Raw genomic sequence first — 27,400 nt, 5'->3', positions numbered from 1 at the left:
GAGGACACATTTTCTCAGTAGGGAACTTAAGGTGTAACAACTGTGTTAATTTCTGAAAAAACCTCACTTACATTCTGCACTGCTTACAGAATTGTTTCAACAGCATGTCTGAGTGTTAGTCATTGGTTGACTGGGGTCACTTTTGAAATCCCTAAAGCTTGCCTTCATGCCAGCAAAGCCAATACTAAAAAGATTGCAAAGCTCCCTCAGTTCATGTTCCCCATACATTTGAGGTAAAGCAGAAGGCCAAGTTGTTTTGTGAAGAATGTTCACCTTTTGAAATAAGGACTCTTCTTCCTCTATCACCATTCTTGCCTCCATGTTGGTTTTCAAAGCCTCATAAAACTTTTCTGGCTCGATGACTTTTGGCCTCTGTCACTGTGCAATTCTATGCCATTGAACAACCCTTCCACCACTGCCTAACATGCTTAGAATGCATATATATGCATGCATAGAAATGGCCACTCTCAGGTTCTCTACTCATTGAACTAAAAGCCTCAGTCTGTCTCTTGATGAGAGTCACTGACTGAGACAGTCTAATGTCTCTGTTGAGCCTCAGGGCCAGATGTACTAACGCTTTTGCGCCCACTTCAGGCGTATTTGTTTCGCAACGTGCGTGTAAAATCATTGCGGGGTATGTACAAACAGGCCGCAATGATGTAAAAGCGCAAACTGCCTGTCGCGGGAGCTGAAAGTGGCAGATTGCGTTGTTCATGTCATACATCTGCATTCATGGGAGGATCCAGGGTAAAATGGGAGTTTAGCGTAAAAAGATGGGAGGGGAAGAGTAAAGAGCGCCTAATTTTGTATTCCGAGGTATATACAAAGACTGCGAATTATGGACAGATGTCCTGAGGTACACAATCAGGCAGGACTTCTTGCTTAACAAGGTGCTCTCATCTACAATCACTGTTAGCTTTGGTCTACTTTGTTTAATGGTGGCCAACATTGCCTGTCTCATCTCCCTGGATATAAAGTAATGATCTTATTACATGTGACATTTGAATGAAGAACATGGCCAACACTCAGTGGTCAGTGTAAGGCCGGTTGTTTTTTGCTACATAGTAGGCTGTTCTAAACACTGAAAGTAGACTCAAGAATTTCAGACTCGGTTCTGAGAAAACTTGTTTCTAACATTTTGTCTTGTTGCTTTTTAAGTATACTTTCAGCAATTGTATGACTTTGGGAAACACTATGGTCATTATTTTTTTTCTCTCAAAGATTTCATTTGTTTTGCAGTCGTGTTACCATAAGGGCCAACTAGACAATTTTGCCATTCACTTGAGAAGGTATACCTGAGTTTACCACTATGCTCTGCTCTGAGTGATCTTGCAGCACTACATGTTTTGCATCCCAACTTTTTCTCTTTTACCATAAGAAATGGGTGGGTCTTATAGTATACTGTACATACTGGTGTACCTTCCAGCAGTCTGGCAAGTTGTGACAGGCTTCATCTCCTGCTCCAGTGTCCTTCCCCATGTCCACAGCTCCAGTGACCTGCCCCATGTCCACAGCTCCTCGGCCCTGTCAAGAGTAGAGGTGGGGGAGATGGATATAGTTCAATATTGCAATATTTTCTGCGAGAAATTATATTGGTACAGTCAATGTTTAACAAATTCTCTGCACTACTCTGCAGAAGACAATTGTGTGCATTACTAACAGTGGCAAATTTGTATTTGAATGACCTTAGCCTAGCCTAACTTGATAAACATTGTAATAATAATGGGGTAAGGAACCACATCCTGGGTGAAATAATGCTTAGATCAGACAAGGGATACATTGCGATACATTGCAGCCTCTTGCGATAATGATATATATCGCAATATAAAAATGATAATAGAACCATTTCAGAACTTGTTACATAGACCCCAATGTAAACGTTCTCTAAGAAGAGTGAAAAGCAGTTTTCAGTAAAAATAACCACAATCGTCTATCGCAGGAAAAATTGTGGGCAGTCAAATTAACCAAATTAAATGCTCGGTGGGCCCGATTAAAGTGTGTGGCGGGCTGTAGTTTGCCCACCTCTCCTCTACAGGGTATAGTTTGCTGCTGCTCGTCGGACGGTTTAAGTCTGAACCATGTCCAAATAATGGATGTTGCACTGGTCTTTTTCACTAGCTCCTCCATTTCGCTTTCAGCCATGTTTTCTCAAGATGCATAATTGCAGCCTGTTGCAGCTCGTGCTCTAAATTTTGCGGTTATTTTTATTATGCATTATCGCGATAGTGCAATAGAATTAAAATCTCTATCATAGGCCAATTTTGTATCGTTTATATTGCATATCGTTTATATCGCCCATTACTAGATCAGACAAACTAGAAGGCATGGAATCGAAATAATTGAATTGCAATACTTAATGATATGAAATGTAATTGTTGAAAAAATTATTTCCACCTCTTTACCAAGGATTAAAGTTTTCCGTCATATGACGGATTTCCGTCAATTTAATTTTAGAAATGTCATATTTGAGATCGATGCAGATCCGATGAGAAAAAAAAAATAAGAGGGGGGGGGGGGCTATCACCTTTTCTTTTCCTTTTTTAAGGCAACTACAAATATTAGGTCCGATTAATTAATGTGTGTGTGATGGTAAATGTTTAAAGACCTAATAGTGTTCTTGAGAACTTTCTGTGTCTCAATCAGTGACCGCTCAAGAAGATAGCCTACGTCAGCCATGAGTTTCGCTTTGTTTATGTTGTAGCTACACGCTTGTCTCATGCGTTTGCTTAAAAAAAGAACACGTATGGAGGACTAATAATGGTCTAAAAGTTGGATTATAGTGACACAATCGAGACAGCTGATGAGGTTGGCCAATCCGTTTAACTTTTTTGGATATGATATTGTGAGCTCTATGGACGAATTCGGAAAAGAAGCGTAGGCTGTGTTCTTTCCGTGCATCAATGTAGACAATTTCTTACTATCGCGAACTCTTGTCAGGGGAGGTCATTCATTTTGGGTGTCACCTATGACTTGAACAGATAGCCTGATATGCCACCCGATGTAGGCTACTATTATTGTTACAGTTTTTAATCAATGCAACTAACATTATTTACATCGACGCAATATAAACCGTAGCCTATGCAATTTATTATCCCGTCTGTTATGACATGTACAACAATGTTTTTCACAATTTGCAACGGAAGGTTTTGACTGAGCGTGTTAACATAAAATAATAATAATATTGTCATCATCGCGAACTGTTTAGTAAGGGGGTCAGTCGTGTTTGTGACACACAGACAGCCTTGTAGCCTATTTAGCTTAGGCCTCACTTTTAACGACAGTAGGTTGTGAGTGTATGTTGACAAAAAATAACCATGCAATTAAAATAGTCTTAAAACTTAAAACTTTGCTATTAAATATTATTAATTTATAGCACAAAACCATAACCAGTAGGCCTACTAGAACCTTGCATATTAGCGTCATTTGTGTGCGTCTATTTGGCAAGGCCACTAGCTGTCATGGATGCGTTGTGGCTAAAGGAAGGCAGGTGTCAAAAGTTAAAAAATAAATGGAGATGGGCGGCTGTTGAAAATGGGGGAGAACTAACAAGCCATGGTGTAAAGAAATTAAAGTGCCAGGGGTTTGCTTTTGCGCGGTTTGCTGCAAGAAAATTGATTATGGATGCAATAGGAAAACGTTTTAGTACGCCACCAATCAGAAGACCGCCATAAGATTAACGTTCGTGCATTTCAGGACATCTTCCCCACCTGGTGCAACTAGCCACCACAACAGCTACGTTTATCTACTGACCATTTTTACGTTTAGAAAGTAGGCATGTTCTTTCATAGCGCAACACGACCGGTCCCTCACCGAAACCTCTTGTCAACCTTATACAATCTGTTGCTGAAGAAAAAAGCGCCCTCTCCAGATTGTCTTTATCAAATGTGCAGACCGCCTGCATGAGCACACACAGTATTGCTGCTCATCGGAAAACGGAGTTGTCTGTAAAACTCAAAATTCCCATGTTTTCATTAAATGCGGATGAGGCAACAAATGGAAATATGAACAATATCTAGAATGTTCTGATTCGTTACTTTGATGAGGAAATTGGAAGTCTTGCAAACTTGATTTTATAGATTTTACTTGTGTTGAATTGCATATTAACAAGAAAAAAATCTCCCTTTTAAACACTTTTGGCCTGAAGTAATTGTGAGAGTGTAAGTTAAAGCCTTTCTACAATATTGCTGCAGTAGAAAAGAACAGCAATGGCTAATCAGCAATGGTCAGGGATGGTACTAAAATATATTTTTGTTCATCAGGAAAACTCAATCTCAATCAAGAACACTCTCAATTCGCCTTATTCACATGGTGGCCATTGGTGGCTAAAACGAGGCTACAGGGTACACAACCCATAGGATTGTTATGTTCTATGCATTCACCTGTAGGTGGCATTAATTATATAGTAAGTGTCCCCTGTAGCCTCGTTTTGGTTTAAACAATGGCCGCCGTGTGAATAAGGCGAATACTCCCTTTACTTTGCTGTTTGCGTCTTTTTGTACATTAAAAACCAATAGGTCGCGACCGCAAAAGGGGTGCTATATCTATAGGTAGATATGAACAATGTATGACTTATGGCCTGAAAAAAGTTCAGTCAAATTATTTTTTTTTCAATTTAATCCCTGCTCTTTACACATCTCCTCACTTCTGCTACCCTGTCCAGTGTAATTTCCACCAGTATTTGGCTCCACTCTACATATGAGGGGAAATACAATGGGAAGAATGCTTAATGTCAATGTTAATGATGATGCTTAACAGTATAACAAACCTAGAAGCAGATCATATCTTAGTCATTTTAATATTAAAATTAATAGAATGTTGATATTCAATTAAATAATTGTGTAAGTTTACTGAGTACATTACTGTAAAGCCTGCTGCCAACATGTTACAGAGGTAGTCATGCTAAAATGTCTGGAATATCAGTTTACCTTTTGAAGAAATCAGTCAGTTTCCTCTTCTTGGGTGGATATGCTCCACTCAATTCAATTTATCTCTGAAAGTTGGAAATTAAATGAACTATTTATTCAGTAACCATTGAGATGACCCCCCTCCCCCCACAGCCTACTTTGCTTCATATCATGCATTAAGAACCATTTGATGCTAGCTAGCTAGCTGGCGTCATTTCACATTCATCAATTTATGCACACGTCACAAAACAAATTCAATCTACTGTATCTTTGTTGAAAGGTTGCTTAATAGCTCAAAGTAGGTCTAGCAAGTCTGATATTTCTGTAATTCACACAGATCAAACACAAATATGCTGACTGAATAGATTGCTAGTTTATTTTGAGTAGCCAGCTAGCTGTTCTCACTGCAGTTTGCTGATAATCCTGTGTCTGAAGTTAAATGCTCTAAACATCTCCTGAGAAAAATCACACGGTCAACCTAGTCTTGGTTATTTGAGATTTAGTCTTATTTTCCTTACCTTGTCATTCAAGGCCAGTGCGATTTTACGTTAAGATGAACTTGACTTGAAAGACTTGACAGATGAACTTGACTTGAAAGTCGATCTGCTGCAGCAGTGGTGGCTTGCAGCTCATGAGATGAGATTTTTTTTCAAGGCAGTGTTTTCTCAAACTTTTGCTCTTCCACATCCCGCGCAACTAAGGATCTCCCAGGAATATTCATCAAAAAATATAGTCTAAGCCTACCTAGATATACCACTTTGTTTTGTCATTATGGAAAGCCGATGATAATAATTCATGGCATTGTATTTGGGCCAGCAGTTGTTTGCAGATGCACCATATAGGAAAAAAGTGTAGGAAAATGTCCCTGCAACAGGTCTTTGAAATTAGGCTAATTAAAGGGACACCAGGCAACGTTTTCGTGTTAATTGATCATCTTCGTAAGTCGTTATATGGTTAAATTACTCATTACGGGGCGAATGAAGGCTCTCTCGCCCGCCCCTACTGCCTGTAGGAAGAATATCCCACTTGCAAGTTCGGTGTATCCTACCCGCCGACCGAAGCAGGATCAGTTTACAGCACAGAGGCAGGCTAACGAAACGCTAGAGATTGTTGCAAACGTGTGTATAATGGAAGAGCCGGCGAAGAAGCAGCGAAAACCCTTGACGGAAGACGCAAAGAAAAGGAAAAGAGCTTCAGACCGAGTGAGGGGGAGTTTCGTAGAGAAAAAGCATCAGGCTTGCCTGGTGTCCCTTTAAAATAAATGGCCTGTCAGGGAATAAACTATCAGTTTAATATTATAGCAATAATTTGAGGGGATACATTCATTGGATGAGGATTCTGTCGTTCTGGTTGCCTTTTTGTGGTAGCCTATCTGCTGTTGTGCACATAGATAGATAGATAGATAGATAGATAGATAGATAGATGGATACTTTATTGATCCCCAAGGGGAAATTCAAGATTCACTTGCATTTGGAATGCATGAGCGAGCGGTGCGTGATGGTCGACCTACTGTACAACAAGATTAAGCAGTTTAACAAGAATATGGCCATTTTCCGATTGTTCTCATCTCAGCTCCGCCGAGACAAAATAGACATGCCATTTCAAAAATCTTTCTTTTATTGTTAGAAATATCATGTTTTCAAAAGCATCACTTTCATCAAATTTCATGTGACATATTTCCGGTAAGCAACTGACTGCAAGCAGGCACATCTGGACACAAATGAGCAGGCTTACTGTATGTGCCGGGGCTGAGCCCTTATGTGCCGGGAAAGAGCCCCGGAGAGCCCTGGCCCAATTTAACCCCTGATGTAAATGCAGTTTTATAAAATATGTATAGTACATTTAGGCATTATGCAGTGTAAAAGAATATACTAGCTAACTAAATTCCCATTATTAACAACCCATTATTTTTTGCAGAGTATACTAGGACTGGAGAATATCCCTCATCAGTTCTTTCTCCAGGTTTACTACACCTTTCAGAAGATTCCTGAGGCAAGGTGAGGGAGATGTCATGTTTTTATGCATTTGCATTATGAATGCATGAATTGATTATCCAGTGACTGGAATCGGCTGATTTCAGCTTAATCAACCATAACTAAGGGATAGTTGGTCATTCTCAGGTCAAAACCCTAGGGGGGGGCATGTTATTTCATGAAAATGTTCAGATTCAACTTTAGCCCAGATTTTCTAATGCTCCCATGTCTTGGGAATACATTGATGTGAACAAATTTCAAATCAAGCCCGAAACCCCCCCCCCACCACCACCACCCTGAAAATTACTTTTTCAACCCTGAAAACGTGTGTTTTTTGCCAACTTTCAAAGTACATAGTGGATTTATGTTCATGCTGGGTCCTTTAAAGGTATAAAGGTATTTCATGTGGCATGCAATGCCGTAAGAGTACTTTGCACTACAAAGGGTATAGTGTCAAGGTCATATTTTAGATCAAAGGTCACAAAAATGGCTCAAAATGCCTATTTTTTGCAAAAAAACACAATATTCTAACATTTGTTAAATTCAGAAAGAATAGAAATGAGAAATGTTCATTATGGGCCTTTGATGGTCTTTCATGTGGTATGTCATGCCATGAGAATAGTTTGCATTATAACATATCCTATTTCAAGGTCATATTAAAGGTCAAAGGTCACTCAAAATGCTCCAGAATTACATTCAATAAGAAACATTAAGCAGAGATCATTACAATGCACAATGTAAAACAAAGTTGACCTCAGTCATAATGTTCGGCATGGTTCACTTCAGCTTGAACAAACAGTGGAGATCTTTTATGAGCAGATATACGCAAATGCTGATAACACTGTGGCATAACTTCTCTATCACTGTCATTGCTGTCAGTGTCCGTGGCAACGTGTACTTTTCTCCTTTTGGACCCCCTACATGTATTCACATGTCAACGTTTTGTCGAGGAAGGGGTGTGATATGCCTAGACAACAACTGCCATATTGGCGTTACAAACTAATCCCATGCATTTCTATGGAGGATTTTTTGAGTGCTTTGTCTCCTCATTAGAAAGTCTCTGGTATCATCTGCTGTATTTACCTGCTCTGAGATACTATCAGTAGATGCAGTGGTGGTCTCTATGGTTGCCTCCCCCATAGCTTCTTCGTATGTTGACCCAACCAATGCTGTATCAGCCCTCTTCCGTTCCTCTTCCTTGTTCTGCATGGCCTGCAGGGCCTTTTCCCTCGCATTCTTTCGTTCCATTGTTCGCTCCCACTTTCTATCAACCTGCTCCTCACAGTAACCTTTGCGGTCATTATGCATGGAATGTAAGAACTGCCATTCCTCATCCCCCATCTTGACCCCAAAAAGGTTTTCTTGGGACTCTCGTGCCGATTTGTTCTCACAAAAAAATGTCAAACAGATTTTCCATATCCCCATTGTACTCCTTCATGTCAGTTTTCCATTTCTCACTTCCTTTGGACTGTGGCCAATTCATATTGGCGAGGAAGCGGGTAAAACGTAGCCTAGAAATCTAGACGCACCCTAGCGGCGGCAAATGAATTTACTCAGCCTGTACGTCTAGTAGCAAACCATAGGAATTTCTATTGGCTGACGCCGTGGACGTCATCCAATCACAGCGCTCTATTTTGTTAGAGAGTCTTAAGGTGGGTTTAACAGGATGACGACAGTCCTACGACGGTGAACAACAAGGAAGGTGGCTATGGCGAACGAAGAGCGGTTGTTTGAATCGGCGTTGGCGTCAACTTTGGAGGAGTTGGACTTGTGCTTTTCTTTGAAAGTTGAGCAACACAATACACTTAAGTCATTCCTTTCGAAGAAGGATGTATTTGCCGTTTTGACGACCGGATACGGATATGGTCGTAGCGCTGGCCTATTGCATGCCTAGGCAGTTTGAAAGACAATTCTCTGCCCGCCCCTTGGATTAAGCGAGGTGAATGGGTCGATTCCAGACTATACATTTCAATGATATAGGATGGCCCGCCCGGCTAGGTAAAACGGCTTCTACACACAGTTGCGTTCCATCAACGCATGCCAGTGGGTGTTCCCGACGGTAGCTATGCAAATGACTTGAAGTATAACCGTAATTTGATTGGTTGGTGCCGTCCGTCGATTGGCTTGATTGGCCGGTGCCGTCTGTCGGTGCAGCAACAGCTGAACTTCTCAACGCGTGCGACGGGAGAAACGCGACGCAACAGACCCACAATTCAGTTCGGCAGCGGATGATGTAAGCCCATGTAAAGTGAATGGGATGCGTCTCCAGCACTGCAACGCACGCAACTGTGTGTAGGAGCCGTAAAGGGCTTCAATTCTGCTGGCAATGTATTGCTCCCCAATATATATGTTGCAGAACAACCAGTGGTCTTTTAAAGCAGAGGCGAGAATCTTTGCCGCCATACACCTGGTTCGCAGGACTTGACCGGCCCTTGCAGGGCGAAGAAGATACATCATGCATTCAATGATATCCTTCTTATGGGGCAAGACACCATGAGGGAGGTCAGATGCTTCCATATAGGCCACATCTTCAAGTTCCTTGGATTTTAACCTTGTTCCATGAATACAAATTGCCATTGTTAATTCGTTCGTCAGTACTGGACATGCCAAACTTCAATTATGGTGAATGTGGGTTTTGTCACTGAATAAAAGCCACATCACATGAGACTGTTTTTTAGAAACAAAATATCTTAACTTGTATGACACTTACATTTTCTGCCAGTAGTGTGGGAATGTTATTGATTTTTTGGGGAAAAAAGGCATTTCGGTGACCTTTCACCTACTGTACAATATGACCTTGACATTAGACTTTTCATTGTGCAAAGTACTCTAAAGCTACCTTGTGTAAGAACTTCTCCCATCTAGCGGTGAAATTCTATATGACAACCAACTGAATATTACTTTCTAGCCCCTCCCATTCCGAGCGCATTTTAACTCCTACGGTGGCCGTTTCATGCCAAAGTTAACATTGCTTCCAGTACTACGACTTCGTCCGGTGTTCCTTCCAGTTATAAGGTTACTTTAGAAAACAATTACACATTGCATTTAGTTATATAGCCAGTAAACATGTTGGGTATGACCTCTATGTAAAGTGAATAGCCTAGTTTTACGTTTTCATTATTTTGGTAGGCTACTATTTCATTGCTAGCATCAGCTATCAGGTTCCCAAACGAATGCATGCTAATGTTATAGTACAGTAGATTCAGTGCTATCGTTATTCTGTATGTGCGAGATTAATAGTGTAAAGGCAATGTTTACAGCGTAGCCTACTATTTTTCTCAGTGAGCAGAGTCAGAGATCAGTCGATGCAACGGAGGTGCAAGGGAAAGGTAAAGGAAGAGGGAAAGGTAAAGAAAAGCCAAGAGCCGGTGGCAGAGGATCGATGAGACCTCCTAGGCAAAGAAAAAGTAAGACTCCAAAAGATGACGAGGAGAGACTGGAAGAACTTCAAAGACAAAGGAGAGAAGCAACGGAGGTTTGTGTTTTTAATATATTTCTCTGAACAGTATCAATGTCAATGACACCGAAATTAGCTCGGAAGCTGCACCAGGCACGTTCGTTTGCGTTGCGTCTGCTGCAGAAAAAAAATAGACCATTAATTTAAAATTGATTTTACGCGTTGTGAACGGAACGCTTCAGTCACGCGCTTGGTGTAGCTTCCCTGCCTGTTTGTATCTCAATTGTTTGTAGCAATTTCTAGCTGTTGCCAGTCAACTGCATGATGCGAGTTGTCTCCCAGTGAAATCACGACACATAATTACGTTATGGTCTATAGAAAATGTTACACAACATTTTCACCTTTTCATTGTCCATACACATACATAGTATTCATCATTTTGTGTGAACACTTGAAAAATGACACAGAGTAGGCTACTATTACTACTACTCTGCTAACAATCTAACTTTGCTACCTAAACAAGCCTATCTGATCTTATTTCTTGTGTCTTATTTCTTCAGACTTGTGGATGGAATGAGCCTGCAAGAGCACAGGAACCTCACCACACAGTTGCTATAGTGAGGCAGCCAGGTCTGGTGTTTGATGCATCAGTGCAGACATGTCGTCCCCCCACCTGTGCCAGGGATGCCTTGGTGTAGTTGTACACACTGCAGAGACATGCCAATCGATCAGAAGAGAAAATGCTGTGGACAAAACCCTGCCACCTGTGTGAGCCTTCTGCCTCACTACACACAGCACTGCCTAGATGAAGGTTTTCTCCAGATTCACAGGCAGTACATCACAGACATCACAGCATTAGGCCATGTAAGAGAGCCAGGTGATGACAATAGAGTTCAGATATGCTACCTACAGACATTTCATTTTCTGGCAGCATGGGTCTCTAGGACAGGGTAATAGAAGAGTGATCGATCCCAAGCTGTGTGTGTAGGATAAGGGATAAATTCCCTGACCCTCAGGGACATCTCTGGAATTTATTTCACCTTCCTATAATGTTGTGTTATTGTAAATAGTTTTGTATTAGTGTTCTTGTACTGCCTGTTCCTTTTAAAACTGTATTTAATTTATTTTACACCGGTACATCGCTATATTTTGCTTTCATGAAAATAAAAACTTTTAGAATTGATAAGAGACTGTTCATGCTGTACCTCATACATTACATCCACAAACTTATAATTAAAAAAGGAGTTGTGGTAATTTACCATTTTGAAACACCAAATGACAGTAACATGGTCAACAATGTTATTTGCAATATATTTATTTACAGAAATTAACAAATTATGGTATTTACACATGAACCCTTCCTTTTTGTATGGTGCCTTTGAAGCAACATGGGCCATCATTCTAAATTTGCAGTCTCCTGGAAAGCTGATCCTGTGGAAGACATGCAGTGTCGTTAGACATACACGCCATTTTATATAGTTCAACATATTGTTACTAATCTGTATAGTGCTATTTTGCCTAGACTGAGTTACAGGCAAGGTTACAATGAAGGCATGCACGTGCATCACATAACAAGACCATTGAATTTCGTCCACATCCTCCTCCACGATGCTCATGTCATGTAGGCTTTGTAAAAAATATATATAAATGCTTATATCATGAAAATATACAATAGAGAATGTCATCGGGTATAGACATTATGAGCATTGATGGGTTACCTCTGTTCAAGGTTCTCAATTTCAGGGGCTTCTGCAATTGCGCCAAGATGCTCATCTGAAATGAATAAGCAGAGCGTTTCACAACATATAACAGTACATAAAATGGTAAACACCAAGATATTAAAAATATACTTTCAGTTATTATCAAACAACAATCACATAGAATCAACAATTGTTTTCATGCAGTGAAAAACGTTCAGACAATTTAGTAGGCTACGTCTACAATTAATAAGACTACAGGACAGGCCTCAGGATGTGAACGTCACCCTTGGAATTGGCTACACTAGCATTATCAGATTAGGATATATTTATGCTACAAAGCAAAAGCAATGAAAAATAACTACAATTTAGTGCCCTTTGCCTGTGATCCGTCATAGCAGATTTATGTTACAATCCTTTTTCATCGACGCGAGGAAAAGTATCCCAGACGTCATTCTAGCGTTATGGACAACCATGCTATACTAAGCCAAGCAACTATAAAACTTCGAATTTACACCATAGACTGTATGTTTACACGAATAGGCCAAATTACCTGTCGAGGAGAAAGCAGGCAATTTCGGCGTCCCTTTTAAAATCCTTGCTCCTCACGAGCTCTTTCCATCTTAGAAAAGCCACTCCAATATTGACTTTGGTCTGTTGTTTTTCCGGTCGCGTTGGCGTTTTAATTCTCTTTTTCGCTTCCTTGGCGACTCCTTTTCATGTCCTCGAGAATAGTTGTAATCCTCCATTTTCAACAGACTTTCAAATCTGCCGGCAGTCGCGAGTAGACTGATCGATCATGCAATGAGTGTTGCCTACAAGCGCGAAAGGCGGAGCTGAATTTCCAGGAATGTCCCTCGTTGGCGAATGTATTTCAAAGATGGAGGCGCAACATGGATTCAGCCATTTGCGCGACTCGCGCATATGTATTTGGAATAGCAGATTCTACACTTACGAGAATACTTTGATTAGTAAGTGGAAATAATTACACATGAATGAGCACATATTTTTGAAAGAACAAATGGGTTTTTGCTAAGAATTAACTCAAAAAAGTACACAATGTAGCTTAACGATATGACATGACACATGTGGGATCATTAAATGGTCCAACATGAAAATATTTATATGTTGTAATAGGCCAAAAGTGGAAAAGCTGTGAAAAATGGCAAAAAACATGCATTTTCAGGGTTAAACATTTTTGGGGGGGGGGGTGGGGTTTGGAAGAACATTTCTAAAAAATTACACAGGAGTCCTTAAAACATATTGTTGCATCAGGAAATCAGGGCTATTGTGGTATTTGGTATTAACACCCCCCCCCCCTAAGAATAGATCAAACAGTATAGGCTACGTTAGAGTTCTGAGACATTGCAGCTGGCTTGGCTACATTTTACAAGTTCACTTTTGGGAGAGTTCAAAAAAACTATTTGGTAGCTTACTAGATTTATTTCTCTGTGACTATTATGTATGTTCATCTGTCTTGCTGTTTTATTTTGAATCTCCCCTGGTGGGGAAGACTATCACATGGCTTTTAAAATTTGAGTAAACATTAGCATAATGTAGCCAGGCTACACAGTTATAATGTTATAGCGAGCTATCTGGCTACAACATAGCCGGAATACACAACTGAAACAAAAGCCTCAACAAAAGTCACAATCTCTGTAACTCCACTTTACGGTTTTATTTACAGTAGAATATGTACGAAAACAATTAGAACACCTGCCAACACTAACGTTAACACATCCCTGAACTTGAAACTCTTCCTGTCCGATCGCAACATTATGCTGTCAATCAAAAAGAGTCCAGCCACTATGGCGGTTCCTCCAATCATCATAAAGAAGCTCGGTGTCCGGGCCATCCATCCTGCTGCCTCATACACTCCCAGAGACTGACAGGCTTCCCTGGAAATTACGATTTTGTGGCGTTTGTCCAATAAACATCTAGCTTTTTTGAACTGAGATCAGCCCACTCTAGTGCCATTGAAAGTCCAGTGAAGCCGAGCGTCTATGGGGTTTTTGATGGATCGTGTCGTCACAGCAATGTATTAGGGGTGCGAAATCATCATAGATGATTGCTGAATAAACTAGCCATGAAGTTGAACACATTCTAGTTGGAAGAGTAAGCTAATGTCATACAATATTGTAACAAACTCAAATCCTTGTCAACAAATTAACGTCATGGGTACATTAAAACACGCAAGAATGATCTCTATAATGCTTGGCTTTATTTAGAGCACTCTCGTGAGGGTGAGGAAAAGAAAGAGAGTGAGTGCAAAAGAAAGAGAGAGAGAGATATCGTCCAAATGCCGCAGATGCGGCACAACAAAAAATAAGCATCAAGCGATGCGCTCAGTCCATTAAACAAAAACAACGCCAAAAACTCCGTATCTTCTTTCAGTCCCAAAAAACATAGTATTCCATGAGTCCAAGGTTGTCGCAAGACAGTCTTTTAAACTCCAGCAAAGAAACTCCAGCGAAAAAAAGGAAAAAAAGGATCGATCTCACCTCCTTGAAAAAACATGCGAGTGTATATTCCATGAAGCGATTAGAGGATATCAGAACGCCATTAGACATCTACCCCTTCCTTCATTCATTCATTTATTTCCCCCCCCCCGGCTTTCTCCCGCGTCCCGTTTAAAAACATAACGTGACTCTCTGTGAGCGCAGCCATAGGGCAAGAACAGGAAAAGTGGGTGCGAGTGAGTGAAAAGGTGAGTGACAGTTCTGGACCCTATCGTCTGCTTAGGCTTACTTGTCCTGGATAACTGACGCCCATAATCTAGATAGCTTAAGATCTACAAAAGTATAGAAATAGAGCTAAAAGAGCTCAAAACTGCCAGGTTTTAAACAGCATAAAGAGAGATGACCTAAACTTAGAGGTATGCCTACTAAATATCATAATAACACAATGACTCATAGACAAATCTGATATGTCACAATAAATAAGATCTGACTTAATCGAATAATATACTCATTTATGTGGCTGATGCTACATATTCCCCCCCCCCCAACTGGACATGGTGGGAGCAGGACCAAAGTAAGGCTTCAAATTGACTATATTCACAGTGTCTGTGGAGTTATCAGGGAAAAGGACTTTATAATTCAGGGGCCCTAACTTCCTCTGTACAGTACATGGTCCTCTCCACTTAGGTGCCAGTTTGGCAGTGAACCCTTTTGAGGCATCGGATAATGGATGGGCTTTGACCCACGCCACATTCCCCTCCGAGAGATCCACATTCTTCCTCTTTAGGTTGTAATATTTCGCCTGCTTGTCTTGGGCCTTTTTCACATTCTCAGCCACTTGCTTTGACAACGTTTGTTGTCTCTCCATGAGGGTTTGCTTTGAAGATGTGGGCTTAAGTGCATTGGACAGGAGTTGGTCAAGTGGGCCTTTAAGAGCGCGTCCCAAATGTAGAGTTGCCGGCGGAAAACCTGTAGATTCTTGCCATGAGGAATTCATGGCAAACCGGAACTTATGCACCAGTTGTTATGGTTTTCTCCCACATAAGAGGCAATCATCCTTTTGAGCGTTCGGTTGACCCTCTCTGTCAAATTTGTTTGTGGGTGGTAGCTGGTGGTGAACTTATTTATCACCCCCCATGACTCGCATACGGCTCTCAGGAGGTGACTAGTGAACTGGCTTCCTCTGTCGGATAGGAGGTACTTTGGTGTTCCCCATCACATCTCTTCCGTGAGAATCTTCACTAACTTCGGTGTCCGGCTATCACGAACAGGAAACAGCTCAGTCCACTTAGAGTAATAATCCACAAGGACAACTAAAAAACAGTTACCCCTTCGGCTGCGAGGGAATGGGCCCATGATGTCAATACCCAACATCTCTCCCACCTCAGAGACTTGAGTAGATTGCAACAGGCCACTGGGTTTGGAATTGGGGGGTTTATGTTGCTGGCAGATTGAGCACTCTTTGATGTGGCTCCAGGTGTTTTTTTCGGATATCTGGCCACCACGCAACCTCCAGCAAACGAAGCAGGGTCTTCAGACGCCCAAAGTGCCCCCCTAGTGGGTTGTCATGGAAATACTGCAAAAATGCAATGTGTAGGCCCTCTGGGATGACCAGTTGGTATTTGTACCCATCCTGTGCAATTGGCACTCTCCTGTATAGCAATCCCTGCTGGTCAACAAAGGTAATTCGGTTTGAAGGAAGAGAATTAGATGGAGGCAGCTGCTCACGGACCCCCTGAACATAATTGTCTCTTGTCTGGGCGGCAGCAATTTCTTGCAATGTGTGGGGGAGATCAACAACCTTCTTGGAACTGCTACAACTCACAGCAAGGTTTGATGCCACCGCAGCACCAGGGGGAGACACTGGAATCCGTGACAAAGCATCGGGGACAACATTTAGAGTACCTTTCCTGTACCGAACAGTGAAAGAGAAGGGTTGAAGTCTCAGGGCCCATCGTACAAGACGTGAGGAGGTTTTGGGAGTATTAAAGACCCATGACAGTGCTGCATGATCCGTAATTACATCAAACTGTACTCCCTCTAGGTAGTGTTGCCATTTTTCTACAGCCCAGATAACAGCTAAGCACTCCTTTTCAGAGACGAGTAATTTCGCTCAGCTCCATTTAACAGGCGAGATGCAAAAGCAATTACATGTTCTCCATCAGTATCTTCCTGAGTCAGTACTGCGCCTAGACCAACATCACTGGCATCGGTAGAGACCTTGAAGGGCTTTGAAAGATCTGGATGAGCCAAGACTGGAGGAGATTGCATTGCCTTTTTAAGCTTTTCCCAGCTTTCCTCACAATCCTCGGTCCATTTCCAGACAACATCCTTCTTCTTGAGGTTGTTCAGCTGGGCTGCCAGATTGGAAACATTTTGGATAAACTTGTGGTACCAGCCGGCTAGTCCAAGAAACCTCTGGAGCTCTTTGATGTTTTGAGGCCTTGGATATTCATCTATGGCCTTGAGTTTCTCTGGATCAGCTGAAACACCTTGGCTAGAAACCTGGTGGCCCAGTTATGTCAAAGAAGACTTGAAGAAGTGTCATTTTTTCAGATTGAGAGTCAGTGAAGCTGAATGGAGTTTCTCGAACACCTTCCTCAAGTGGGTCAGGTGACAATTTTTTGATTTTGAGAAGATTATTATATCGTCTATGTAAACAAAACAGCATAAGCCCCTCAACTCAGCCAATACCGTTTCCATAAGCCTTTGGAACGTGGCCCCAGAGTTCATCAGGCCGAAAGGCATGGAGAGGAAATGGTAAAGGCCAAATGGTGTGATGAATGCTGTTTTTTCAATACTGGCCCGGTCCATGGCGACTTGCCAATATCCAGATCGCAAGTCCAAGGAGCTGAACACACTCGCCCCAGAAAAAGACTCAAGGATGTCATGGATTTTGGGCATTGGATAGGCATCGAACAGAGTCTTTTTGTTCAGGCGTCTGTAGTCAACACAAAACCGCCATTTTCCATCAGGTTTGGGCACCAAGACTACTGGAGAAGCCCAAGGAGAAGAAGGCTCAATAATTCCATCAGCTTCCATCTCTTTCAGCTGCTGCTGAATGATTTCCTTCTTGAAAGGGGACACTCGATAAGCAGGACAACGTATAGGCATTTCATCGGTTAGGCGGATAGTATGTTCCACCACGGATGTTCTTCCCAGTTTCCCGGAACAGACAGATGGCCATTCATTCATCAGATTCAGTAGCACAGGCCTAGGCTCTACAGGTAAGTCAGAGAGGATGCTTAGATGGGCAGATAGTGTTTCGGAGGTTGTATCCCTAAGGGGAAGAGCATAATAAATATTAAGCTTCCCTGCACCTTTTACTGGATACCATTCTTTCTCCCACTCTCTCTGGTCAGTGTATGGATAGTATGTCATTTTCCCCCCACTTTTCACACCATAGGTTCCTTGCATGAAGTCGCTTTTTTGCAGGAAGTCTAATCCTAAAATAACAGGGAATGCGAGATCTTCAACGGAAAGAACATACAAGGAATGAGTCCAGTAGCTGTCATGGAGTTCAAGAGTACACTGAACTTTCCCTACTGCCCTTTTGGCCGTTCCGTTTGCTAGAGCGAACTCCTGGTTACCACAAGGTGTCAGGGTTTCCTGGGGCTTCTTAATGTGTTGCCACAAGCTACTTCGCATCAGGGAGAATGTACTCCCTGTGTCCAGCAGAGCAGGTCCCTGAAGGCCTCTGATGGAAAGCTTAACCGCAAGGAGAGATAGGGGATGTTTAGAAGGAATGCGGGAGTGGGCCTCAGATTTTACAACTTTTAATTCAGCCCTTTGTGTCTTTTGTGGTTGTCTAGGACCTTTGTCATTGTTAACCCTGGTCCAGTAACTCTTCATTGCAGCCAGATCATTCTCAATCATACTGCCAACCTTCACAAGTTCAGCTACGGTCTTTACTGTCCCACGTAGGCCGGATGCAATCTTTGGATTGGCGTTATTAAGAATGCGCTGCACTACGGTCACCTCCTCAATATTAGGTTTCCATTTTAGACAGAGGGCTCTGTGATCATAGGCAAAGTCCCTAATAGACTCATTTGGAGTTTGAATACGTTTACGCAATCGCTCCTCAATTTCCTGCATGAAATCAGTAGATAGAAATGCTTTTGAAAATGCAGATTTGAATTCTTCCCATGTGTGGATGTGTTTCCGCTCTGCTATCCACCAGCTTTTGGCTGAGCCTTTTAGCACTGAGGACAAAGTGGCCAAGACTTCTGCATCCGGTGTGGGTCTTAAATCTAAAAACTCATTACATAATTCAATGTAATTCATGGGGTCTTTTGTCTCACTATCACCACCAAATTCAGGAAAATTCAATTTAATGGGGAGCTTAGGTGTTCTTACGAAGTCAGAGGGACTCTGAGAGTCATAATGAAACCTTCCCACTGCCCCCTCTCTCACCTGACTTAAAGGAGACAGTTTTGGGGTGCTGGTGAGCTTCAGCTGTTTTAACTTATATTCCCACTGATGATCTCTCCTCTCCAAACAGCACACAACAGCATCTTCCAGACTGGCAACAATATCAACAGCAAAACTTTTAATATTCTCAATTTTATTATCAATTGTCTGTCTCAATAACCCCTCTCTGGTAATTGTACTGGCATTTGATTCTGACAGTTGCTTTTCAAGATCATTCAAACGACCATTAGTTTCTTTCAGAGTCCTTTTAAGTTCATGTATCTCCACTTGGTAAACAGAGGAATGAGAAACTGTGATATTTGTATCCTCTTCCCCTTCATCAATTTCCTCATCATTTTCCTCTCCATCATTTTCCTCTTCATCATTTTCCTCTCCATCATTTTCCTGTTGTTTATTGTCATATGTCCTGCTCCTCTTATCTTCACTAAGATACAGGGAACTAATGGAATCAGTGAGCTGATCTACACGTTCTCTAATGGTGACATGAGGACGCATTGTCTGGCCATCGTGACTAAAAGATATGTGCGGTCTAACTCTCTCTTCTCCTTTAGTGGGTTCTAATGGCTCTGAATCAAGATTTACTAGCTGATGTTCAAACATCATGAAGAGGGACAGGAAACGTACGAAAAAACTGATATTTTATCGATAGTGAAGAGGGAAAGGTTTATCAAAAAGAACAAAGAATGCGTGTTTAAATCCCCGTACGGGCCACCACTGTAACAAACTCAAATCGTAACGTCAAATTAACAAATTAACGTCATGGGTACATTAAAACACGCATTCAAGAATGATCTCTATAATGCTTGGCTTTATTTAGAGCACTCTCGTGAGGGTGAGGAAAAGAAAGAGAGTGAGTGCAAAAGAAAGAGAGAGAGAGATATCGTCCAAACGCCGCAGATGCGGCACAACAAAAAATAAGCATCAAGCGATGCACTCAGGCTTTCTCCCGCGTCCCGTTTAAAAACATAACGTGACTCTCTGTGAGCGCAGCCATAGGGCAAGAACAGGAAAAGTGGGTGCGAGTGAGTGAAAAGGTGAGTGACAGTTCTGGACCCTATCGTCTGCTTAGGCTTACTTGTCCTGGATAACTGACGCCCATAATCTAGATAGCTTAAGATCTACAAAAGTATAGAAATAGAGCTAAAAGAGCTCAAAACTGCCAGGTTTTAAACAGCATAAAGAGAGATGACCTAAACTTAGAGGTATGCCTACTAAATATCATAATAACACAATGACTCATAGACAAATCTGATATGTCACAATAAATAAGATCTGTCTTAATCGAATAATATACTCATTTATGTGGCTGATGCTACAGTATTATTAAATGCAATTTTCTGTGTTATTTTAGAGGAGGCTGAGTTTCCCCTGTAGTCTTACAGCATCTGGCAGATGTCTACCCCCATAACAACAAGCGCAGCGCAAACCACAGTCAATGAACGCTATAGGAGTGTAGCCGTCTGCGTTCAAACAAATTGTGCCCTTAGAATTGTAAGGTTCTATCTACTGTACGTTCTGAGTAGTTCTGAGATATTGAGCTTCAAAGCCTTAGAATTCCATAGAGTTATACTGATAAACGGAACAAACGTCTTTAGATATAATGTCCACCAACACTGCATCACTGGCGAAGAAGGCTCAGCGCCGCCTCTACTTCCTGCGGAAACTCAGGCGAGCAAGTGCTCCACCAGCCATCATGACCACATTCTACCAAGGCACCATTGAGCATCCTCTCCAGCTGTATCGCTGTGTGGGGCGGAAGCTGCACTGAATACAACAGGAAAGCCCTGCAGCGCATAGTGAACACAGCTGGAAGGATTATTGGTGCTTCACTCCCCTCCCTGAAAGACATTTACACCACCCACCTCACCCGCAAGACGACCACAATTGTGAGTGATGCAAGTCACCCCGCTCACAATTTGTTTGATCTACTGCCCTCTGGGAAGAGGTACAGAAGCCTGCGCTCCCGCACCACCAGACTCACCAACAGCTTCATACACCAGGCTGTTAGGATGCTGAACTCTCTCCCCCCTCCACCCTCAGCTACTGTACATAACATCCTGGACTTTGGACCCACAAATGGCTGCCTTGCACTACTCCACTTGTACACTTGCACACTTTGCAACCTGAAAACACAACACACTTCTGCTGCTCTTACATAACTTGCACCACTATGCCACTTGCTTACTTAGGTCAAACAGAACTACCTCAGCCATTTATTGGCCTGACTTTGCACTACTATATTGACTGTCTATGCACAATTGCACAATTTTAACCCAATTTTGCTGCTCTTATTTCTTCATTGTATGTGCCTTCTTATTTACTTTTATTTACTTGAATGTTATGTTTGTCTGTGGACTTAATTGGTAAAATATGTCTTGTCTTCACTGTGGGATAGTGAGAAATGTAATTTCGTTCTCTTTGTATGTCTTGGCATGTGATGAAATTGACAATAAAGCAGACTTTGACTTTGACTTTAGACTTTGAATGTCCAAAAATGCATAAAAAAAAATACAAAAACACCTCACCTCATCTTCTTAAGGTGTCACAGAATAAGAATGTCAATAACTCAATATTGACAAAAATGTCAGTTAGAACCTTATAATTCTAAAGGAACGAAATGCATGAATATTTAGCTGTTTGTGACGATATAGGCTAGTATTGATAATTACATTAAAAATGAGACCGAAACATCAACTCAGGTTGTTTTTACTCCGGAACATTCCTTTAAGTTTCAAAAGAAATGTTTATTTTAACAAAACATAAAACGGGATCAGAAATCAGAACTAGAAATCATAACAAAATCTTCAACTTTAACTGCTGGTTACGCCCCTGGAAGTCATAAAATGGGACGTAAGTAAAATGTGTGTTAATGAGCAAATTCAAACTTACTAACAGGATTGCTTTTGTTCACCCAGGCTAATCTTGCAGGCTTGTGCAAAATTCAGAATTTTAGAATTGGCGTCCATTCAATTCATGAATTGGAATTTGAATTGAATTGGCTCCATCCCACTGGAAGTTGAATTTTAATTGGCATTGGAATGACAGGAAGTGGAATTAAATTCATGGAAATTCAAAGAAATCCCGCTCAGTCACACAACAGAAATAATGTGTTGAACCTGACATACATTTAGCTTTGGGAATGTTTCTTTGGAAATGTAATTTGTTACTGTTATAAGTTACCCATTATACAGTAAATGTGGTTTGGATTACATTATTTGGATTACTTTATCAAAGCAATTTAATTTTATTTCACACACTGCTAATTTAAAAATGCACTGTTATGGAACACCCATTTTTTTCTTCTCACATCCAATATCCAACTAAAAATACAAAAAACTATTTTCATATATTAGATAAATTTGAACATGCTACCATGGAACATATTTTCATATGCATTGATTCATTTATGGAAGGGCAAGGGAAAAGTGGGTGTATCACGCAAACACTGGGGAGGAGAAGTGCTAATAGCGATTGATTAGGTGCTCCGCCATATGTATGAAAACAGCACGCATCCGTTCTTCATTGTAGGCTACTATGTCAAAATCAACTTTAACTTTTGCTTGCCTTTCTAATAGGCTATCGTATGTTCACTTTCACGACATCCACTTCCCAATCTGCTAGACTAGGGTATTAAGACATAGTCTAGTCTACATGCAGTAAATAGTTCAAACTATTTTTTTTTAAGTGGAATGGTAAAATACTAGCCTGACGTAGTCATACTCAATTCTAGTCAGAATATGAGTCTGATACTGCTCCATTGGGACGTAATTATGGGGCGTGTTTCAACCGATACAGGGGGGGAATGCCTCTGCACTCAATTGGATAGACCTAAACAATCAGAGCAACAAAAAAGCTGTGTAGGAAGAAAACACACGAACCATCCTTCTTCTCCTATATCCCCTCCGTTTTTAAAAATAATTCTGTTGAACAGTGATATGCTACAAACATGTTAAACAGCTGGGAAAGGCTGTCGCAAATCCCTCGAACAGGTGGTCAATCAGAGATTTCAAACGATTGAGGGAACATGTCGCAATGCAACAGTGCTGTTTTCCCTTGATGAAAGTTTTCCCACATCTCAACTTTGGCCAAAGTTTTCAGAAATAATCGTTTTCAGTGATACAACCTCATTAAATAATATGCATTTTCCATATGGGGTCTTAAAACCCATGTATCCTTCTAGCCGCAGCGTTTTTGTTTCAAACATAAGCCTAATCTAAGCGTGCTGAGATGACGTGATAGACCAGGCGCCGTTGCTCACCTGTCCATCATCGTAAACCTGATTTGATTGGTCCGCCCGATATAGGGCGAGCATACTTCCACCACAATGGAACAATGCCAGACCGAACTTCCCGACCTCAAATGTTGTGGGTGGGACTAAGTTCGGAATGGCACCCAGGCTAGTAAAATACAACATAGTGGCTATGTTGTATAAGTAATTTCTATGTATTATAATAGGTAAAATACATAGTAATACATTGGGGCAGCCGTGGGCTACTGGTTAGCGCTTTGGACTAGTAACTGGAGGGTTGCCGGTTTCGAACCCCGACCAGTAGGAACGGCTGAAGTGCCCATGAGCAAGGCACCTAACCCCTCACTGCTCCCCGAGCGCCGCTGTAACAGGCAACTCACTGCGTTGGGATTAGTGTGTGTTTCACTTCACTGTGTGTTCACTGTGTGCTGAGTGTGTTTCACTAATTCACGAATTGGGATAAATGCAGAGACCAAATTTCCCTCACGGGATCAAAAGAGTATACTTATATATATATACTTATACATTTCTCTCTTGTGCTCTTTATTCAGGTTGGGTGATGTAGTTCTAGGTGTTTCCTGTATGCTTCTGTTGATTGTTCTAATGTGGATGAAAAGTACACTACCGCCCCTTTCAGAAGAGCACACTACCCATGTTCGAGTGGCACAAAATATAGTTTGGAGTGCTGCTACAGGTATGTTTCTTGGTCACTAGGTGACCACTCACCAGTTTTGTAGACCAGACAATAGATTTGTGGGTATTGAAGTTTATGTGAGCTGTGTGAGACACTGTGTTGCGTTCATTAATTAGTTTAGGACACAGGCCACGATGGCCCACTACTTTCGCTTTGACATGGGTATCAAAATTTGTCAGAGGTATCTATAACTACGCATCACGTGTAGGGATGTACGATACGATATTACCGGTATAATGGAAAACCGCGATAAAAATGTTGACGATAACAATTACTGTTTTCATTTCAAATATCATAATTATCACGGTTGATTACCACTGTGTTTAATCCTTCCCAGCTTCATCTGAGCCTGCTTTTGACATACAGTAGGCCTGGTACAATAAAACAAAACTGGTACCCTACTGGGACCCTACTGAATCTAATTGATGCATTTAACCAGTGTTGTGCCAGTTCACAGCTTTTCTGAACTAGTTCAAGTTCAGTTCATACATGTTCAAAGTGAACAGTTCACGTTCAAAGTTCACAATTTTAATTCTGAACTAGTTCAAAGTTCAGTTCATTTTACTTTTTTCGTGAGATATTCAAATAAATACTTTTTTTCACACTACGAGCTAGAAATCACTACGTTCTTTAAAGCTGCTCATTGTAGACATTTGCTCTGACACTGCAATTGTGGGTTTCTTACCAGGTGATGAAAATTGCAGCAGTACAGACAAGGTAGACCAGTCTCCGTGCCATCACTTCCACTAGCCATTTTTTTAATTGCAGCGCTTTCTCTCACTCTCGTCATTGGTCTGTCTTTCTCTCTCTCTCGCTCCTCCAGCCCTCCGCGCTCTCGTCGTTGCCTGCTACGCGGCGTTGCTATGCCTACCCCGCTCTGCTGCAATTCATCACGGGTAACGTTGTGCGGAAGCCAGTATGCTATTCAACTACCATTTCCAGTCAAAACCATTTTTGTCTGGTGATACATGATTTAAGCGGCACCAGCGAGAATACAGGAGGGAGGAACTTTCTCTCGTTGCGTTTCAAAAGAGAAAACAGATGTTACTCAGTTTTCAATGGAAAACAAATTCCAACGTTCATTAACAGTGATGTCTGCCGTTCATGACACATAATGTGAACTAATTCACGTTCAAGTTCTTTATTAAAAAATGTGTTGCGTTCAGTTCTTTTGAACTCGTTCACGCACAACACTGCATTTAACTGCGATACGGATTAGGCTACACCAGCTTTTAAAAGGCGGAACATTTTCACTGCAAAACGTGCACTGTATCATGTAGCCACTATGCATGTTTTTATGTGAGCGTCCACATTAAATCCATTCCACTCACATTATCAGGAGAATATTGTACCATGCCACACATTTCATCACCCATACATTTTCACTGTTAAATTGAATGCAGTATAGAGGTGGATGAATAATGTCTTAGTCATCATGTATTTCTGTCTTGTTTTGTTTGTTTGTTTTGTCAATGTATATGTCACCATTATGTGTTTAATGTATAGTGTATGACTGCTGGCTGTCTCTATGTTTTTCCTATGTCACCTGCATAGGGACTGCAGATGAAAAGTAGTTATTTTTACCAACTCTGGCATATTTACATAGTGTTTTTTTATATAATGTTCATAAATATGCATGGTCCCTATCAAATAAACCGATAAAAATAAAATAAATATTGAACACACCTTTTAAAAATACCGCGATAATACTGAAAACCGTGATAATTTTGGTCACTATATCCATGAGGTTAAATTTTCATACCGTTACATCCCTAATCACGTGTCACTGTGTTGATAAAAGGATAACTGTCTCATCTGCTATTTTCACTTAATAAATTAAATAAAACTTGAAGAAAGAAATAGAGAGGACATGAGCGGTGTCCTCTATGGTAGATACGGGCATGAACAAGGTGACCAGAATTGCCTGTATGAATGCATTTTATATTTTTTTTCTGTGAAATATTCTAGATTGCTACTGAACTATTTTGACAAAAAATGAAAATCATAACTGAGAGTGAAACACCATGAGTGAGAGAATTTTCAATTTGAGCAATATATTAATTAATCAGTGTTTCCCACAGAATTGAATTCTATTTGTGGTGGTTGGTTTGCAGAATTGACTTGAATACAACAGTTTTTAACAAATTAGCACAGCGTGGTTATGATGCTAACCAGATTTAAGCACAATTTAGTACAACCTGGAAAATCATTGTGTGGTGGTCAATGTTGATATTGTGGTGGGCCGCCACAAATAAGTCAATGTATGGGAAACACTGAATCAGCAGCAATTAATCAACTATGGTAGCAAGTAATATACATGTTCCATGTAATGTAATGTAATTTATAGATATGCACTGATCTGGGCTGCGACATCTCAATGTTTCTGGACTTCGACGTCGCAGCGCTGTCGTCATCTGTTTAGCTCGTCTCTGGCCTGCCTTTATCAGATACACCGATGTGATTGGTGCAGCTCGGCTACATGGGCATAGGTAATGAGCATCATTACTCATCACTAGAGTCACATTCAAATTGTGCTCTCACGTTAACTCTGGATTTCCAGGTTACCTGCCGATACCGATTTTAGCTGATTCCGATTTGAAATTTTTCTAACCACTTTACAGCACACACAACTATTTATTTTCTTTAATATAACATTCTAACATATAAATGTAATCAACTTTTCAACTTTCAACTTCCACATCCAATATTCAACTAACATTCAAAAACAATTTTCATGATGCATTTGAACACGCTGCAATGGAACATCTTTTCATATGCATTGATCCATACAGTATGTAGTTATGGGAGGGCGAGGGAAAAGTGGGAGTATTGCGCAAACACAGGGGAGAAGAAGTGCTAATAGCGGTTGATTAGGTACTCCGCACATCATATCACACCCCAACCACAGGTTAGGTACTCCGCACATCATATCACATCCCAACCACAGACTGGTCTCCCCACTACCCTCCGGGAGGCGTTACAGGTCTCCCCGCACCTGAAACAGCAGGTTCAGAGTAAGCTTCTCTCCTGCGGCTGTAGCCTTACTGAACTCTAACTCTGCATCCAAGTGACAACCAATCAACTAAACCCTCAACCCAGTTGGCTTTGTACTTGTACTCTGCACAATGACGATAAAGTTGAATCTAATCTAATTTAGTCTAATATGTATGCGGTGAAAAAATTCCACCTGTTAATAGCAGGTGCAATCCAAATTCCGGTTAAATGCATCAATTAGAGAAACTTTAGAGACAGCTGAATCAGTATTCAGAGCATCAGTTTTTTTCATTGTAGGCTACTACCGGTATGTCAAAAGCAACTTGAACTTTTTTTGCCTTTCTATTTTCAGTTTCACGACATCCACTTCCCACTCTGCTAGACTAGGTCATAGCCCTAGTCTAGCCTATTGTCTAGCCAATTTGCGTTGTAAAGGGGGCAGGGACGGGCGGTGATGAGCGCTGTTTACGTAATGAAGTGACATCTTAGTAAATTCCACACAATATGGCAAAGCACAGCGTTAGCTTTCTGCGCATAGAAAAATGTATTAGCTTACTTACTTACAGTATTAGCACTTTCTTTGTATCCAGCCTTGAGTGTTG

The 27,400-nt window shown here is 41.1% G+C and overlaps 1 protein-coding gene across 1 annotated transcript in view; it reads left to right on the top strand.

The window, feature by feature from the left end:
- The window catches only part of slc26a11 (solute carrier family 26 member 11), a 54,410-nt gene that overhangs the window by 10,552 nt on the left and 16,458 nt on the right, over nt 1–27,400 (top strand). Inside the window, exons 5-6 of the mRNA XM_076295931.1 lie at nt 6,822–6,901; nt 23,662–23,804. Of these exons, the coding sequence (XP_076152046.1) occupies nt 6,822–6,901; nt 23,662–23,804 (223 nt within the window). The remainder of the gene's footprint in view (nt 1–6,821; nt 6,902–23,661; nt 23,805–27,400) is intronic.

Source organism: Alosa pseudoharengus, unplaced genomic scaffold, assembly GCF_046254945.1.
Source record: "Alosa pseudoharengus isolate Yale_2024_CS ecotype anadromous, Long Island Sound unplaced genomic scaffold, YU_APseudo_1.1 YU_APseudo_1.1_scf_1, whole genome shotgun sequence".
Classification (NCBI taxonomy): domain Eukaryota; kingdom Metazoa; phylum Chordata; class Actinopteri; order Clupeiformes; family Clupeidae; genus Alosa; species Alosa pseudoharengus.
This window is presented reverse-complemented; position numbering and strand designations above follow the sequence as displayed.